The 19,548-nt window shown below is 40.7% G+C and overlaps 1 protein-coding gene across 1 annotated transcript in view; it reads left to right on the top strand.

Moving 5' to 3' along the window:
* Positions 1-6,501: 6,501 nt before the first annotated feature.
* The window catches only part of TBL1XR1 (transducin (beta)-like 1 X-linked receptor 1), a 17,961-nt gene continuing 4,914 nt past the window's right edge, over positions 6,502-19,548 (top strand). The window contains exons 1-10 of the mRNA XM_010141857.1: positions 6,502-6,604; positions 8,670-8,815; positions 10,651-10,870; positions 12,926-13,058; positions 13,232-13,373; positions 13,662-13,725; positions 13,828-13,925; positions 15,699-15,759; positions 16,959-17,080; positions 17,575-17,649. Of these exons, the coding sequence (XP_010140159.1) occupies positions 6,547-6,604; positions 8,670-8,815; positions 10,651-10,870; positions 12,926-13,058; positions 13,232-13,373; positions 13,662-13,725; positions 13,828-13,925; positions 15,699-15,759; positions 16,959-17,080; positions 17,575-17,649 (1,119 nt within the window). The 5' untranslated portion in view covers positions 6,502-6,546. The remainder of the gene's footprint in view (positions 6,605-8,669; positions 8,816-10,650; positions 10,871-12,925; positions 13,059-13,231; positions 13,374-13,661; positions 13,726-13,827; positions 13,926-15,698; positions 15,760-16,958; positions 17,081-17,574; positions 17,650-19,548) is intronic.

Raw genomic sequence — 19,548 nt, 5'->3', positions numbered from 1 at the left:
AGCAGGCAGGTTTGCCAGGCTGAGGGGTGCCTGGTGTTAGTTGCAAAGCATAACGAAGAGGATTTGTCTGTCGTATGCAGGACTTTGATTTTATTTTTAAGAGAGGTAATAAAGATGTACAGCAGAATTGTAATAAACCTTCCCAAAGAACTTGTATGCACCATCAGCTTTCTTGGGTGGAATTAAGAAACATTGCATTCCCAGGTTGGGTCATATAATTTGTCTTTTTTTTTTTTTGTATTATTTTCTAACTGTCATAGACATTAAAATAAAAAAAAAGGAAAATTCTTAAGCAGCAATTTAAAAGATGGTATTGCTGTGTATGTGCATATATGCTGACAAAATATTTGCCTGGGTTTATTGTGAAAGAGGAAAAAATAAAAGGACCAGACAATATTTCTGTAGTAGGAGATTTATTGTTTCTGTAGCCAGACTTCTGTTTTCCACGGATAAATGTAGCAGTCTGTTTATTAAATTAAACATTAAATATTTTTCAGAGCTACCCAGAGCATTAGCTGTTCCCTTTAACAGATCATACTTGTTATCAAACTCATGACTGGTGTGTTTGGGGGAATTATTAATTCACAGAAGCCTGCCAGGATTTCCTGTTACGCTACCTAATTATGTTATGTTGGAGCCCACCTAAAACTGAAGAAATACTACTTGCTCAGGCTGTTGTTTGATGATACAATAAATCTAACTGTAGTAAATCTACTATGCTGTATGAAACTGTGATTAAGAGCTACAAAGTGCTAATCCGATGTATAAACTTCCTCTGCCAGTTCAGATTGGTTTGAAAAAAAAAAAAAACCACCAACCAAAAAAACTATTAGGCCAGGAGCCATATCGGGCAGCATCTGCTCTCTGGCAGTTGGCACGAACCTGGAAGAAGAGAACAAAGCTAGCATAAACGCACAGAGCAGCATAATAATTTGTCAGCAGTGCGATCAGGTTTGTACTGTCGGGCACCCACGAGCCTGCAGAGCTGGTGTTTGTAGTGGTGGGACTTGACCTCGTTATAACGGATTTCACTCGTAAACTTTACCTGGCATGTGAAAGCATGTGAATGGTCCTCAGGGGGAGGAGAAGTCTGCGTGAGACCCCACGTGCAGGTGTGCCCGAGTCGTGGTGGACGTGTTACCAAAATACAGGCACATCTCTGCTGTGTGGGAGCTATGTCAGAGTTGGTGTGTTGGCTCTGGGACAAGAAACCTCACTTCCCCTGAAAACAGTAGTTTCCAATTGACTCTCTGTGTGACTCCTGACATGGATTCAGGGTTGGAAAGAGCAGGTTAGTTCATCTAAAGCACAGACGTGTGTCTTGGCTGTTCCTCACCTGTGGCACATCTAGTTCTTCAGTAGATCTCGAGACCAGCTTCTCTACAGACAGTTGACTTTTGTTTTATGGCTGATAGGTTTTACACCTGATAAATTTTGGCAGTCAAGGGACTTTCTATAGCAACATTAAAAATTACGTGAGATATCTTGATATTATGCTGATTCTAATCAAACAGCAGTGTTATAAACCATGGGAAGGGGATTCTACAGATAACCAATGCCTGTGGCTCAGTGGTTTCAGGTGAACAAGGGAGAAGAGGGTAATGAGTTACAAGCACTGGAACAGGCTGCCCAGGGAGGTGGTGGAGTCCCCATCCCTGGAGGTGTTTAAAAGACCTGTGGATGTGACGTGGTGCTGAGGGATGTGGTTTAAGGACTCTGGCAGTGCAGGTAGGACTCCGTGATCTTAAAGGTCTCCTCCAACCAGATGATTCTGTGATTCTATGATTCTGTGCTGTAATACACACTCATTGGCCCTGCAGCTTCGCTGAGTATCTTGGGGGCACGGGTGGGTTAAGAGCCTGAGAAGAGGCATGCTGAAGTGGACTTTGTTTGAGAAGGGAATATCGATCCTGGTGTGGTCCCCGGGACTAGAAGCCCATGGACAATTTGGGCATGGTTCGTAAGCCCTTATGCACATCCTCTTTTTTTTTTTTTTTTCAGATGTTGGTGGTTGGTTTTTTTTATTCTAGTTTTGCCAGTAAGAAATCTACTTCACGTGCACTGTGACTGCTCCAAGGTACAAAACAAAAGTATAGGCAAGTGGGAGACATTTCCTTTAAAAGCGCACTTGAAGGTAAAAACATAGTGTGGGAGCATCATACTTTGCCATATTTCCTGTAAATCCACAGAATGCTTTGAGGAAGACTGGGAATTTTTATAAGGGCTGGGAAAAAAAGAGTCTCAAGGATCCTGTTACATTTTCAGAATGGATTTGGGACGTTCAGGTGCAAATATCTTGAGGTATTTTTAATGATCCCTTTGCAAATTAGGCTAGAAATCAAAGACTGGTAGGAATTACGTGTCATTTCTGTCTATTTTTGGCTCATTTTTCTGTGTCTTTTGAGAAATTTAATTACTGTATCAAAAATAGAGAGCAATATTAATACCTGTTAAGTGCCCAAAATAAGTAGTTGATTGCATGTGGAAATAGTGGATTTTGGGGAAATACACCAGCATTGATGAAGTAGATTTGTTAGTATGCAGGGTACATGTGTACATGCATGGGTGTGTCCACAGAAATAAATTTATTTATTATCCTTTAATTTACCTCTTCTCAGCCTTCTCTTTTCACGTTTCTGTTTCCATTTACATGATACCACTTCTAAAACCTTCTCCGTCACCTCCAAACAAGCCCTGGGGCCGTGCCAGGGTATCAGGGAAAATGGAGTTCACGTGGTTTGTGGGTTTGCAGGTTCGTTTTCTTTCCCATTGCTGTTTTTGGTCATCAGACATCCTTGGCCAGTGGTAACTTCAGCATGAAGTGAGGGCATGGACGTGCATGTTCAGTGCTGAGAGCTATGTGGCTGGTGGCTTTTGGGTTGGTGGGTCCCCTCTCTGTCCCACCTCGGTTCCTCTTCCCCTTGCTGCCACTGGTTCTTCCAGGACATTATGAGCGAGGAGGAGTTGAGACAGCACAGTGCCTAGCGCTGGAAACAGCAGGAGCTTCCCCATCATGTGCAGTGGGGTTCACAAAGCTCTGAGCTGCTGCTTCAGCCATCTGCAGAGTCTGTTCCTGAAGCTGGAGGTGGCCACGCTGCAGAGCTGGGCCCTTTGAGAGGCATGGTTGGCTTTGCCCTTAGTTTTGAGCATAAGCCCGGCAGTCAGAAATAACCCCAATATCAATTCAAAATTTGTTAAAGGGAAATAATTGTTGTATCCTCTCCTATCTGTGCTGCCGTGCTTTGTCTTTAACGTGGTGGCTTGCGTTTGGTTTGGGGAGGAAGGTGGTTTGTTGTTGCTCGTTCTTCTCACAATTCCCCACTCCCCTTGGTTCACAAAGCTCTGAGCTGCTGCTTCAGCCATCTGCAGAGTCTGTTCCTGAAGCTGGAGGTGGCCACGCTGCAGAGCTGGGCCCTTTGAGAGGCATGGTTGGCTTTGCCCTTAGTTTTGAGCATAAGCCCGGCAGTCAGAAATAACCCCAATATCAATTCAAAATTTGTTAAAGGGAAATAATTGTTGTATCCTCTCCTATCTGTGCTGCCGTGCTTTGTCTTTAACGTGGTGGCTTGCGTTTGGTTTGGGGAGGAAGGTGGTTTGTTGTTGCTCGTTCTTCTCACAATTCCCCACTCCCCTTGGCCGGGCGATAGCAGGTGGTGGTTGTCTCTGGACACTGTCTGAGGTGCTGGGCCTGGGCTGGGGGGTAAATACAGAAAATTTGGATAAGCACTGAAGAAAAGGATAAAGCAACATCTTGGTAAAAAACAGGAACCTTTTGCACCCTTTTGAGTTTCACGTCCTCCTCAGGCAGGCGGTGTATTTATTGACCACGTTCCTGTTTTTCCAGCCTCCCGGCGCAGAAGGCAGTGCCGCACTGCCACCTCTCGAGAGCCGGGCTCCTGCCTCACCACAGCTCCTGTGGAAAACACTCTGAACCAGCCTTGAAAAATGATACTTGTTTGACTTGCGCAGGGTGAATAACGCCTTTGAGAGGCAAGCTAAACATTAGCTTTTTTCTTGAGCTGTACAGCTACACAACAGGTGAATTCAGGTGGCGTCTCCAGCGTTCTGCTCTGAGTGGGGAGCCCTCTTTGTATTAATAATGCAGGTCTTTTCTGTGTAGCAAATAGCACTTTCATCTAATTTCTGCATTTTGATCTGTCTTTTTGGATGATGCAGCAAGATTTTAAAAACCAGTGACAGACCTGGTAAACAAATACTGTTTGTGTGTGTAGGTAATGTAAAAAGGCTTCTTTATGAGTCTTTTTAAATGTAATTACCTATTTTTCTGAAGAATACTCTTCTTCTTCCTGCAGAACTTCTCTGTAATGAGCAGTCTTAAAGATGATTTACACCAGGTACGACAGCAAAACATAGCTGAATAAAATCAGCATTTGGTCCTGCACATGGCAGAATTGGTTGCTAATGTGTGATGTAGCCAAAAATGACATTCATTTTACACACTGCTCGGTAAATGAGCCCTCGAAGCGCATTGTAATTTGGCAGATATACCTTGTACGTCAGGCGCTGCTGGGGGCTGTGGATGGGCAGGTGGGGTTAGTATCAATGTACCTCTCTTCATAAATTGTGTTGCATTACCTAGACGTTATTGTACCGGAGCAACTATTTTTTTCCTTTAGAAGTGAGAAGGATTTAAGTAGCTCTACATTCTTCTTTATTTCCTTAAACTAACCCCATCTTCCACCTGGGGCAGCGCAGTATGCGGAAGCCGCTCTGTAAGCACAAGGTCTGAGTTTCTGTGAAGGTGTCCAGCATCGCGCACAGCCCCCTGTTTCCCATGCAGGATAACCCCAGCTGGGTCTGACCCCTCCCTGCGCAGCTGTTGGACTGTGGCATTTTTTCCTGTGCCCTCTCCAAACCAAACGGGCACTGCATGCTGTCCTCCCTCCTACCCTCAGCTGTTAGCTGGGTGGGTCGCTGCATGGCTGGGGTGGGTTTAGGGGTGTCCATGTGCTCATCAACTTGACAGGGTTTGTGTGTGGTTTCGGGCGAACAAACTTTTGATGTTCGAGTTCATCCTGTAGCCTCTCATTTTCTGGAGGAGTTTAATTGGGTCTTTCATCCTCCACATTATGGGACTGTAGGAAAATCACATCTTGGGGAGCTCTTCCCACTGTTCAAATTTGGTTGCATTTGACTGGTAAAACTGGAGTGTTAGATGATAAGAGTGTGTGGTTTTCTCCTGTTTCATTGGGAAATCTTGCTAGGAAAAGATGCCCAGAAAGAGTATGTATGGCAGCCTTATAATGCTGGTCATAACCTTGTAGTTGTTGTTTGCTGCTGTGGTCACCACTTTCCTGCTTTGAGCAACAGCAGCAAATGGCCTGACTATGCAGCTGTGTAGCAAGAACTTTTAATTTTCAATGATACAAGAAAGCCTGTTCTCTAGTCCTTGTTTTTTAACCTCAGATCGAGGACAAACTTTGTCAAATAACAATATGGAAGCTGCTTTTCAGACTGCAGTTCCACAGAAGAAAATGATGGTGGTGGGCGGCTGGGTAAAAATCTTGTATTGCTGCTGATGAAAAGTGCTGGATCGATACTAGGAACTGGAGATGGATCTTATTGCATACTATGTACTGGAAGCTGATGTTTTTGCTTGTTTACTAGATGTCACAGAAAGATCAGGATTTTCAAACATTCAGAAGTCATGAGAATGTTTGCAAAAACAAGGCTTGAAGTTAGAAAGTATTCTGTCTTTATGTTTTAAAGACTTGTTGCTTCAAAATTTGTCATTAAAGGTATATATAGTCTGATACGTTATTTGGCTTGCTAAATATTTACCCGTACTAAGATCAAGGTAACATGGTATGTATATATCCATCAATATTTTTAAAGTATTGGTTGAAAGCCCAGATAAATACTAAAAATGGGCTGTTTAAGGCTTGTCTCTAATCTCAAGAATTTCTTTTGCAAAGCATAAATGTAGGGCTGAGATGTTTTCTGATCTTTAGTGGCAATAGCTGGGCTTCCTTTGAAGAGGTACAACGTTGTAGTCCATGTTGCACCTTTTTACTAGAGCAGGAGAACCTGAAAATTGAAGTAGATTAGAAAGTACAAGTGAGAACCTGTCTGGATACAAAAATGAAACCAAGTTCTTGGTCTTTGTTAGCTAGGCAGAGAGAAATACACATTTTGAATAAAGTATTTCATAGCAATAATTTTGATTAGATGAAACTCACTGTATTATTTTTTAAAAACCTGTGAAGTGAGGCCTTTTTAGTACTGGTATTAAGTGGCATAGTTCCCCAGTCCATACGAATTTACATCATTTCAGAATCCAGCCCTTCAATATTTAATTTACTGACCTTTATGTTGTGGTGAGACAGACAAATGACTTTTTAATGACTACAGTAGAGGTATTTGCATTATAAAATAAAACCATAGTCTGTGCTGCCAGGGAACGACTATAAATACAGCATTTGTTAAGAAATGTCTGTTAGGTACTAAAAATATTTAATTGACCTACTTTTTTGTTTTCAGGGTTGTGTCCTTTGTTGTGACCTCATGGTTTAACTGGGAATAAAGATGAGTATAAGCAGTGATGAGGTTAACTTCCTGGTATATAGATACTTGCAAGAGTCAGGTGAGTTTTTACAATTCTGGTTGTTAAGCAATGCATAATCTATTTGGTATTTGCCTGCAACTGGCTTTAGCAAACACAGATTCATTTAATTATTTTGCCAGTAGGCATGTGCTTCTGTCTGAATTGTTTCTTGGTGTTTCTCCTCAACAAGAGGGTGGATTTCTGCCAAGTTACTTTCTGTAATTTAATCAGATTTAATCATTTGGAGTCTTCAAATGCCAGGCAACCAACTAAGGACTCACTTGATTTCTAGAAATGCAGCGATGACGCTTTGCACCAATTTCTTTGGGGCTACTCAAAGAGGAAAAAAGGATGACCACCAAAATACTGTTTTTTCCTGTTCGGTCTTGGAGTGATGGTGCTTCTACAAGCTGTCTTGCGTGGCTGAATTCCTTGCCTGAATGTGACTGTGAAAGATCAGGCGTTGCTGTGTTTCGAGTGAAGATGTAGCAACTGTGACTCGTTTCATTTGAATCTGAATACAGATGAACAGATTTTTTTACAGGAATAACCCTTGGATTCTCGAAAGCCTCCCTCCCTGCAGGACGCTTTCTTGGAGGGTTTTGTCCTTTGGTGGCAGGCTGGCCAAAGCCTCCTGCTTCTGAGGAGTAAGAGCAAAAGACAATTTTACATTGTCAAACTTGAAAAGAAACCTTTTTCCTGTCGTATTTGTCCAAACCGACCGTGTCTGTAAAACACAACCAGGAATGCAGTAGTGTTCCCTCAAACAGTTTATTTTTAAAACTTTCCATACCCGTTTGGATCAGCAGTTTGAGTTTGGTTGGAGTTTCTAGATGCAGCCACAGGGCTGCAGGGAGTTTTGCAGTGGTGTTCTCGAGCTATGTGAGAGACAACATGATCCTTTACTCACAGCTATCAAATTGGTTGCTTAAAGCAGCCCACATTTAGATCAGGTAGATTTGGCTGGAAACCAGGGCATACCCCAGTAAATGAACAAGTGAAGACTGTCAGCTGTCAGGAGGGAATATGATCTTCAATACAGAAAAGAAGTGTTTATGTTGAAGCAAAAATAAACTCCATCCTAAGGTAACAGTGTAAGGGATCAGCTTTACTGTATATGTTACCTCACTGTTTCAACGTCTACTGGTTCTTAGTTTTGTTTAGTGATTGCTGATGGGTGGCCTCAGGCTTCTTGAAAATGCATTTGGCTGATGCAACATCTGCCAGTTGCTTATGGACTTAGACTGAGACAAAGAAGCACTAGAAGCAATGATGGATGGCAGAGTTTTTCAGTCTCTGCTTGTTAGAAGAAAGCAGAAACTCATTGTTCCACCTGAATTTACTGAAAACTGTCACACCTCCTAATTCCAGTTGCAGAGTGCTTTTGTCACAGAAGCCAGACTTAAAAATTTGCTTTATCTTATTTTGAAAGTTCACAGGCAGCGTTTTGCTTACCTGACCAAAAAATAGAAAATTTAAAGGAGGTTGAAGAAAAGACTCTGTGACAGTAAATTTAATTTTCCAAAACAACTATTTTTCTCTAGGTTTGATTTGCCCTTTCAGGGTGTTCGAATAAATAGCAAGCAACTCCCAGTGCTGTCCTGTTACACGCCAGCCTCTCGAGTGCCAAAACAGGCACGATTATGGCAGCACTGTCCCATGAAGTTAATTCTGTTCTACATACAGATCCATTTCACTGTCATGGGTAACAAATCAGGGAGTGAAAATAGCAAGGGAGTCTTGGAGAAATATATTTTATAAAGTACTATATATGATCACAGAATCATATATGTAATTTGAGTATATGTAAATGTTACTGCAAAATGTATATTTTATATTTATTCATGCACCAATGTTTTGCCACTGATACCATAATTAATAATTGCTGTATTTATATATAAACTTTGTTTTCTCTTTTTGTATATTTAAACTAGAAACATATGAGGAAAACAACGGAAGTGTTTTGATGAGGTTTTTTTTTGTAGTAGAACCATTCTATAGCTCTGTATAATTTGCTTATGTTTGTAAACAAGATCCTGCAGCGGTATGGCGAGTAGGATTGTCTCTCTATAAATCAATTCTGATGTCTTTGCCTTGTCTTTAGGGTTTTCCCATTCAGCATTTACCTTTGGTATAGAGAGCCATATCAGCCAGTCTAATATAAATGGTGCTCTGGTGCCACCAGCTGCTTTGATTTCCATCATCCAGAAAGGTCTGCAGTATGTAGAGGCAGAAGTCAGTATTAATGAGGTAAGGAGTCTTTGCCCGCAGGAGCGTTATGTCCTTCCTTGCAGTAAGTTTGAATGTTAGTATTTTTTCTTAACTTTCTTGTGTCCTATTTATTTACTTTTACTTCAGATTCCTTACTGCTGGTGTTCACCATGACTCCAGTGGTGGAACCAGAATGGAGTGACATAACTGGGTAGGGGTTCTGCCCAGTGCAGCCACACACCACCAGGCATGGTGTTCTGGCTCATAGTTTAAAGGTCCGTTCTCTGTAGAGTTTTTACCCTAATATAATGTAGTAGTAAATCCAGACAAGTGCAGTAAGAACAACTGAGACAAGTAACCTCTTAATTTTTATTTTTGTAGACTTGCACCAGGGAGGTGGGAGAGCGCTGTGCAGCTCTCATTTGGGTGCTGTGTCGTTATAATGAAGTAATGAGAGCCTAAAGGCAAGGTTTCCAAACAGAGAGAGAGTTTCAATTTGTGGCAGGAAGGATGAAGGTTTAGCCCAGTTTGCTTTCTGCCTTTGCTGCCTAATTCATCTTGAGCAGGATCTATTAAATTTGATGTTTAAATGGTTATTCCAGCAATACAGAGAGCTATGTATCTTCCTGCCTGACGCTGCAGATACTCGCCCTCAATTTCTGCTCTCATTTGCGCCTGGAAGGTTAGCAGCCTTTGGACGTGTCAGTTATATTACAGAAGGAAGCTATTTTTTTTCCCCACTAATTCTGCTCTTTTTCCACTCTCCCTTCTGTCTGCTGTTTATGTGTAGTTTTCATAGTCCCCGTGAAGCAAATCCGTTCCCTTAGGAAGCCTCACAAAAATAAAACAAGTGATTAGAATAGAAGGAGACCCTATATTTATTGCAAGGAATCCTTCTAGCTCCTAAAAATAGATCCTTACAAAGCCCCAGCATATGTATAAGGGTATTTTTAACTGGGTCTTGTCCATTTCAGGATAAAATTCTTCCTTGTTGTTTTGAAAGCATGCCAGCACTGTTTAAAAAAAGGAAGAAAACTAGTCAACTCTCCAGATAATATGTTTATGGAAAGTATTAGTCTAATAAGATAGAATAACTTCACAAGCCAGTGACCCGGCTTGCAATGTCTGCAGCAATTCAAACAAACCATTAGATTTTGTTGCAGCCACTCATGTTTGAAATCATATTCATAGATCGCTTACAGAATGTTTTGCTTTAGCAGACGATTTAGCAAACTTGAAGCGTATAACTTTTGATTCCAGAAGCTCTGCCAGAGGCCTGCGGTGCTTTTTTTTTTTTTTTTTTGGGGGTCACTAAACTTTAGACCAAAATTCAAGTCCAAACAACCATTAGATTTTGTTGCAGCCACTCATGTTTGAAATCATATTCATAGATCGCTTACAGAATGTTTTGCTTTAGCAGACGATTTAGCAAACTTGAAGCGTATAACTTTTGATTCCAGAAGCTCTGCCAGAGGCCTGCGGTGCTTTTTTTTTTTTTTTTTTGGGGGTCACTAAACTTTAGACCAAAATTCAAGTCCAAACCACAACGAGATATCACTTCCAGCACCATTTGTAAACTGCTTTATTAGATTAAATCAAAACTTTCGCTTTAGTCTTCCTCAGAATTTTTGCCCATGTTGTTAATTTGGAGGTACCTCTGTTTTTTTTTTTTTTTTTTTTTTTGTGGTCACTGAACTTTAGACTAAAATTCCAGTCCAAACCACAACGAGATATCACTTCCAGCACCATTTGTAAACTGCTTTATTAGATTAAATCAAAACTTTCGCTTTAGTCTTCCTCAGAATTTTTGCCCATGTTGTTAATTTGGCCTTGGTGTTGTCTTTTTTTTGTTTTCTCCCTCTGATGTAATTTAGGATGGTACCTTGTTTGATGGTAGGCCGATAGAGTCTCTCTCACTGATAGATGCAGTGATGCCTGATGTGGTACAGACAAGACAACAGGCCTACAGAGATAAACTTGCACAACAGCAGGCAGCAGCTGCTGCAGCTGCGGCTGCGACTAACCAACAGGGATCAGCGAAAAATGGAGAAAATACTGCAAACGGAGAAGAGAATGGAGCACACACTATAGCAAGTAAGTTGAGACAGAAATGACTTTCACCTATGTGAACATAATTTACTTGCTGTTTAGCATAGTACGAGCTCATTGTACCTGCTCGTAGACAATGAGGTCAATGTGTAGGGTTACTAGGCAGAGAATACCTTTGTCATAGGTGATACGTTAGCAGGTGGTGTCTCACCTTTGACTGTCCCCAGTTTGGTATGTGGAATTGCAGGAGGAGATGCAAACTTCTGAATTCATTAATTCACAATATCCCATTGACCAGTCTCACTTCCAGTACTGCTCCCTTCCTGAGGGTTTTCACAGGAACCTCGAGAGAGCTCTTGCATAAAGAGAAAAAAATAATCAGAGACAACTCTTTAAATATTGCATTTCCTCAGCACTGGCCCCTGTAGAAGGAGTAAGGAGAGGATTCTGCTAAGCCGCAGCCTGTCAAACTGAGCACTGCTTGTGAAGCTCCACAAACTACTTTTGACAGGTTCTGCTAACCCCATGTGTCAGAGAGCTGGAACGGGCTCTCCAGAGGACAGACTTCCTTGTCATGCTGAGATCATCACGGCCACTGAGACAAATCCTGTGTCTTTCGTCTCCCTTACCAGTATCAGTTTTCATGATTTGCTATTCAGAACTATTTGATGTAACTGTGTGCAGGTTTTGTTTATTCACGGGTTCCAGTTTATCGTGATCTGTGAAACTCCTGAGTTTTATTTGTCATCACTGGTCGAAGGAACATGCCTCACAATCAGGGCTTGCGCAGAAAAGTTCAGGTTAAAATGTGATTTTGAAAATACTGTTCTGGAACTCTGAATTACATACTTGAGAGGGGAAGTCACAGCTCTTGCTCTAAAAGCACCTGAAGAAAAGACATTGGTGAGAGAATATTAATATCAAGCCCTGTACGAGTTTTTCATTTTACAGCTGGATTTTGCTAGGTTTTTTCATTATTATATATGTTAAATAAATTGGAGATACAATCCTTAGTTTAAACAAATAAGCTCTCTGCTTTGGTGCATTTATTTAAAAATCTCAAAAGAATATTTACTTGTTAGCAGTGAACTGGATAGAGCAAGGGTAAACCTCAGAGCTCTGCCGCTGTTAAACGTGATAGACCAGCAACCCCTGCTGGCTGGTGCACCGAATCGTTCTGGCATCGATGCTCCTGAATTGAAGCAATGATTGCTGTGGTGCTCTTTCTTCAACACGTGCATATTCCAATAACCTGTTCTGTTTTCACACACATACAAACAGCGACAGAAACCCTTAATTTGAATTAAGCAAAGGTTTATTTAACCACAGTGAATAAATACGGTGCAGGTGAGCCATTCAGCATGTTTTGTATTCTGCGTTTACACTCTGTGTGAATTTATTTTCGATAGTAGAAAATGATTGATGGCAGCTGCCAAGAAAACTGTTTTGTCAGTTGAATTACCCCCAGCATGCTGTACAGAACAATATGGATCCGACATCACTTCCACACAGAGAGCCACGTATTGCCACTACTCTGCAGTAATTGCTGATGTAGTTTAAAAAGCTCTGTTATCAGTTTACTCTGTCACCAAATGTTATTATATTAATTAAAGCTATTTTGTAAATGAAATGTCTGAGATGTAGATTTAAAACCTGTTTGACTGCACTTGGGGAAGAGAGAGATTTTTGAGAAGAATGTGTCATAAACGTATTTTTGAAGCACAAGGCAGACTAGTAACATATTGTACTAGGCAGTATTGTGCCTGAAAAACTGAGAGTATTTTATCATCAGCGTTTATTTTTAACTTAGCAAAAAATTAACTTTTGGCCTCAATTTTTGAAGTTTCAAAATTAAATCCATTTGGATGCTAAGGTTTAGAAGGACTAAGAGCTTTCTCACATTTTTGAAACTCCCCATCTGTTTGTAGTACCTCAGAAATTGGAACTGGAAAAAGAAAGCAGCATTACAGCTTTATCGAATTGTGATCCGCGCAAACTGTGAATTAATTGTTGTACTCATCCCAGATATACATGAACCATGCAGTGTTACCCCAAAATATTAAAATCCACCTCTCTCCACTGTTGTTTCCCATAATGCAGATAATCACACAGATATGATGGAAGTAGATGGAGATGTTGAAATCCCTCCCAATAAGGCAGTGGTGCTGCGTGGCCATGAATCTGAAGTATTCATCTGTGCCTGGAATCCCGTTAGTGACCTTTTGGCCTCAGGGTACGTGTGTTAACCACGCGTGGACGTAATAGCGGTTCTCTGCTGTTCTCTACGTCGATGGGAACAAGTCAAAATAATACCTGCCCCATCAGATGCCACAACATTTCCTGTTTTGAAAGCAGTGCTTTTTACAACTGGGAGAAGGGGTTATATTCTCGTGAACTGTTTTGTAGATCCGGAGATTCAACAGCACGGATATGGAACCTCAGTGAAAACAGCACGAGCGGCTCTACGCAGCTGGTACTTCGACACTGTATACGAGAGGGAGGGCAGGATGTACCCAGCAACAAAGACGTGACATCGCTAGATTGGAACGTAAGTAGCAATGGCAGCGCTCAAAATACTCCGAAAAAATTGTACCTATGATTTTGCATAGTCATTTTTTAAGTGACAGCAACTGTGAGTCCTCTGCTACACCTCTTGAAATACTTCTATTGTTGAGTTGCAATTTCTTGTCTTGTACTTTGGGGACTTCTTTGTAATAATTTATAATCAATGGAATAAACGTCATAGATTTTATGCAGATATGAAATTTCCTTTGTGCTCCCTCGCTTTGAGTTACACAGGAAAAATAAACAAATAAACCAACCTTTTTGCTGGCAGAGTGAAGGTACACTTCTAGCAACTGGGTCTTATGATGGCTTTGCAAGGATATGGACTAAAGATGGTAAGTGACATACTTCTAATTTCCAGTATGTTTTCCTGTATTGTGGCTCACAGCATAGTTTTTTATTTTTTTTAATGTATTCATATCAATATAAATTTTCAGGTAATCTTGCCAGCACCTTAGGGCAACATAAAGGTCCTATATTTGCGTTAAAATGGAACAAGAAAGGAAACTTCATTTTAAGTGCAGGAGTGGACAAGGTGAGATAATCTTTGGTAAAATTAAAATTCTTTCCTTCACCGTTATAATCTAATTGTAAACATAATAGCAAAGCTATAGAAAGTAAGTAAATTAAACTAAAGGCATGGGAGGTAAATATATACTTACAAAGAACTTGTCATGTTAGCTGTGTCTCCTTGTGTTTTATAGTAGTTTATTGAAATATTTTAATTCGTTAGATTTTTGGCGTCCCTGGATCTCTGCCCAGTTAGGGTAGCTTAAGCTGGAAGGTAAGTCCATTGAACGCAGGAACAGTAAACCTTCGTAAAACTGAATCATATAAATTTAGTGAAGCACTTTATGCAAAGCCTCAGGAAAAAATGGTACTGGAGGAGAAGGTTCAGTGTGATTTGGGGGTCAGTTAAGCCTGAGAATGATTAAAAAGGCTGGAACTGGAACATAAAAGTCAATACATCTGACTGGGGAGGTGCCAGTAGTGCAGTGCCACAAAACTCATTGTTTAACTGGTTTATTTCACATCTCTAAAGTTAAAGTTAACTCTAAAGTTAAAGCCTCACGAAGTCTTTAAATTCAAGGCTGTTGTTAGTGAGAGAGATTTTTATAAATGGTAGGAAGGGCACATAGTGATGACAAATAGACTTAAGATAAATTCAAAGAATAGAATAGACTATTCAGAGAGAGGAGTTTAGTTTTTCCCCTATAACTGCTTCAAGGTGCAGCAGTAAACACCCACTTTCTTTTAGTGAGACTGGCAAACTGCAGGCTCAGTACGAGCATAAGCCCACAGTGTGACACTGTGCAGTAGTGGATTTTCTCCTTTATTTATTATTTTTTTTCCTGCACACATTTAACTTGGTTTGCTTTAGTGCCTGGCTTTATAAATGCTTGTGCTGGCACACAGAAAGGAAAAGGAAATGTCTCAAAGCACGGAAAGGATGGGTTTCTTTATTTGGCAGCTGTGATGGCTTATGCCATTTTTAAATCTTTGTGGAGGTACAGCTTTAATTTGCAGAAAAATTCTGGAGGAGGTAGAAGCCTTGTTTCAGTCAATAAAAATCCTTGGACAAAGCAGCTGAGATTATGCTTTGAAAAATATTCTGCGTTAGCAGAAAGATTGACCCAACCTTATGCTTCTTTTCCATAAATAATTTATGTGGTCAGTTCATGCTTCCCTTGAATTCAGAGTCAAAATTTTCATCGATCATTGAGGTTGGTCAGGAATATTGGCATATATCGTGATTACAAAACACTGATTTTTGTCATGTAAGATTTCTTTCATCAGAAGGTTATCAGAAATATTGGCAGAGAGCAGTTCAGAACAAAACTACCCCCTTAAATCTTTCAGATTCTTAAGTATGAGACTAATTGTTTATATAAAGATCTCCTAGGGATAAATGAGTGTTTGAAATTACAATTTGAATATACAAGTATTTGAAATTAAAATAGGCGTGTGGAGTGGATTACAAGAATATAAATAGGACTAAGGAGATAAATCTAATTTTTGTTTGTAGTGTAAAACTAAAACCCCTCAATCCCCTTCTTCCCTCCAGACCCCTAAACATTGTAATAAACACCTTTCTAATATTGCAGCATATTAAGGTTTTCTGCTGATGCGTGTACACCTACTCCCATTTCCTTTAGTTCTGGGTAAACCATTAGAAATATATAACCAGGAGCAGGTTTGGGCAATGGGGAGTAGGCTAAGCAGTCTGATACATGTGAATCATAGTAATTGTGGAGGAATTAGCAATTTATACAAGTTTGTTTATTGTTTACTTATCTGTTTAATACAGACCACAATTATTTGGGATGCCCACACTGGCGAAGCCAAGCAGCAGTTTCCTTTTCATTCTGGTAAGTCTTCAGTCATTCAGGGTTGTCATCTGAAAAGATGAAAAAAATTTTATTTATTAAAATAAATAAAACCCTCCTGAAGTTTATGGTGCTTATTTACACCGTTTTAGAGTCTTACAGGCAGCTTTTGCATCCTGACTCCCATATTTGTATTCTCATGAATATTGACAATGTAAACAAAGCCAGAATGGTTCTGATTTTATAACTTTATAACAGTTCTGTGGAAGTCATAGGAGATTTTCCAACATTACTGACTTTCTGTAGTACAGTGGCAGGCAAATCGAGTGGGTGGGCCGGGAAGGATTTGTGTTTATCAGCTGTGGGCTGCATTTGTCTTCCTGCTGCAGTACCCCCCAGCTCCCATTGTTCTGTGCTGCCTGCTGTGCTGTCCCCAGTTTGTTTGGCCACAGCCCAGCTGAAAGGCTGTTCACTGGCCAGCTGGGATGAGAGTGCAGCCTCTCAGGAGGTCAGACAAATTGCTTTGTAGGCTGCGTGCTGTGCAAGCCTGCCAGGATCAGCTGGAAAACAGAATAGAGAGGATGACGAACACATCATTGAAGGGCCTTTGAGGAATGTGTCTCATTTCCACTTCTTATTCCGCTCGCGTGAAGTTTTCAGTGGCAGGACAACAATCAGAAACATCAATTCTTGATTTACTCCAAGTAATGCTGTGTGCTATCTGCCATAAATATCTTGGCTTGATCAAATGGAATATGTCACTTGTGATTAAGCTTCAAGTTACCACACCTTACAGTGCTGGAATTAAGAAAGGAAATAAATCATTACCTTCCACTGGCTGCCAGCTATCAGCACAAGCATGGACTGTTAGTGGAGATGAGCTCACGCATGATGATATGTTAAGTTGTGGGAACCTGTTCCTCGTGCTGACTCTTGAGATTGATTTATAGGTGATTTAATGACAGCTTGTTGTCCTGCTGCATTGTCTTCTGTGTAACTGTTACATTTCAGATATGTTCCATGCTTTAATGACTTCTATTAAATTTTCTTCCATTTCTTTGTGTAAGACTGGTTTTGGCTGCATCTCTCACCATTTATAGTGTTTGATTATCTTTGAATTGCTGTAAAATTAATGATTGCTTCCTGTTGGCAGTTGCGCTGAGGCGGTGCATGCTAAATTTGCAAATGAAACACCTGCAGAATATACACCATAGTTTTAAATATCTTCTGTTTTCTTTTAGCACCAGCATTAGATGTTGATTGGCAGAGTAACAACACATTTGCCTCTTGCAGTACAGACATGTGTATTCACGTCTGTAAACTAGGACAAGATAGGCCCATCAAAACGTTCCAGGGTCACACAGTAAGTACTGGAAAAATTGAGGGTTGCTCTACAATATTTTGAATAGTGAGGGATTGGAGGCCCAGTATACTTGCCAGTATACAGCACTGGTGTGATGGTTGGTCTTTGGCAACAGGCAGTAGATACACGTACGCAGGTAGTTGTAGTTAAGGTCTGTGATAACTGTAGTCTCTAACAGTATTAGAACAATTAGAACAATTCTCAGCTGTTTTTTACCAGTACCAGGATGTTGTAGCAAAAGTGAGCTTCAGAAGGAGAAACATGGTAGCTTAAGCTTTGCTATGGACAGTCCATATTGTGTGAGAGCACGCCTGGGAAACTGGGAAACAGGGAGTAAAAAGTGGTTCTTGAAGGCAAAGCTAGGAATTAAAGTTAAATGTTAAAATAGCAACAGTTAAACAAATACTCATAACTGCTGTCCAACTTTATCTTTCATAAGCTGTCATTTGTAATGGAAGTGAAGACTCCAACTCATTCTCACTGTTCAATTTTAGAATGAAGTAAACGCAATCAAATGGGATCCAACTGGTAATCTTCTGGCATCCTGCTCTGATGATATGACTCTAAAGGTAATGGGAGTTCTTGTACTGGCTCGGGTCTTTGTAGGACTCTGGAATGCACACCATTGGCTTGGGCAATCCAGCAGTATTACTGCACTTGCCACGTCGCCTAATATTTGCTCTTTTTTATTAGAACAAGATTAGGCAATCCTAGCAAAGCCTTTAATCAGAGCCAAGCTTTGGTCCAGAGAACTTGTTACAGGCTGCCACCGTGCGACTTGGAGCATGATTTATTAGGTGCTTTTAGCTGTTTACAGAATTAGGTCATTAATCATTAACCTGTCACACTTGATGGTTGCTTTTGGTTAAAAGGAAGAGTTGGAATGCTTGCCGTGTAACATACGAGAGTGGATGACTAGCTCCTTTCCTGGTTTTCTTCTGTTTTCCTCTTCTTTCTATTTAAAAGCTCTGGCATATTGTTTCTTAAGAGACTGTGCATACTCCTTGTTTTTTCCAGTTCACCAGGAGCTCTGGTGAACTCTGGTTCACTCTGCACTTTTCAACTGCACCCACGCGCTTCCTCCAAATAGTTCATAGCAAGGTGCTTTCTTGTAGAACTGGGCAAACTCGTGAATGCAGAGGGTACTGAGACTTACACGTATGATTTCAAGGTGCACTAGAGATCCGAACAAAAATACAAATGCCAGAGGAGATGCACTAGAGGAAATGAGGTGGTTCATGCCTGACAGGCCTGTGCTGTTTGCATGGTACAAATACTTTGCTGTTACTCCTATACTGCTTTATATCTAGTGGGTGTTTTAACACCATGTTTGGTGGAGTTTCAGGATGTTTTTTATGCTGACAGTGCTGTGCTACTGGTAGCCCTTGGGACAGTTATTTCCATCTAGCGTTGTTTAATTAGAGCTAGGGGATGGCCGAAGGAGTAACCAGATATCTCCTGCTCTGCTGGGACACAGTCAGGCTCTTGCCTTGGAAATCACCCTATCTAAGTATAAACAATTAAGCATTAAGCTCCAGTCTAAAGCTAGATGTCTAGACATCTTTAGTCAACAGAATGTCTAGCACCACTGAAGAGCAATTCATCCTTTCCTGTCATGTCTTACGTCATAGTGTGATAAGTAAACCCTGGAGAGCATCAGTCATTTTTCATTGGCAATGGATGGAGTCACACCAGCCAGCTTAAGCTGGGTGTTTAGTACTCTGGCAGCTGAAACTCAGGTGAGATGAATTCCAATCTAGAGCTCAAGCTGTTGCTGCTGCCTTTCAGTGGGTAGAGAGGTGACAACTGGGAATGCCACTGTTGGTGGGCTCAGGCAATTCAGGCAATTAGCTTCTCAGAAGCTGTTGTGAATTCAGCACAGCCTGGAAAGAATTTTATCATTTTGTCCAGGATTAATTGGAAGACCAATGGCTTGCAGATATGCCTACACATCACTAATCACTTGTGGATCACTTGCTTTACAGTGGCAGTGGGAATGAATGCCAGCTATGTGGAAGATGCCTAGTGATTTAGTTATTTTTCTCTCTTGTGATGCCGACTTGATGTTCTCTAGAACAGCTAATATGGACTCTTCTCATCTACACTAGTTTTGGGAAGAGAAGCCAGATTTTTATTCCATCCATTTAAACTGCAAATACAATTTTAATTCTGTCTGCACTTTGAAAATCAATTTCCCCTTCAGTGAGGCACCAGCCCTGAAAAGCATCATTCATTCAAACACACACCTCAACTGCATCTTAAGTACAGTTGGTCTTAAACATGCTCCTGTGAGCTTTTTCTAACAGAAGGTGAGCTAAAAGCGCTGTCATTAAAAAACACCCATCCAGATGATTAGCTACCATAAGAAGTTTCACATTTAGGAAAAGATATAGACATCTTCCAAAATCTCTTCTGTAGCAGCAATGCAAACTCTTGATAGACTGAAGTTGAAGGTTGTCATGCAGGAA

The sequence above is a fragment of the Buceros rhinoceros genome, unplaced genomic scaffold (genome assembly GCF_000710305.1).
Source record: "Buceros rhinoceros silvestris isolate BGI_N320 unplaced genomic scaffold, ASM71030v1 scaffold8498, whole genome shotgun sequence".
NCBI classification, from domain to species: Eukaryota; Metazoa; Chordata; class Aves; order Bucerotiformes; family Bucerotidae; genus Buceros; species Buceros rhinoceros.
Note: the sequence above shows the minus strand (reverse complement) of the source record. Positions and strands in the feature narration are given on the sequence as shown.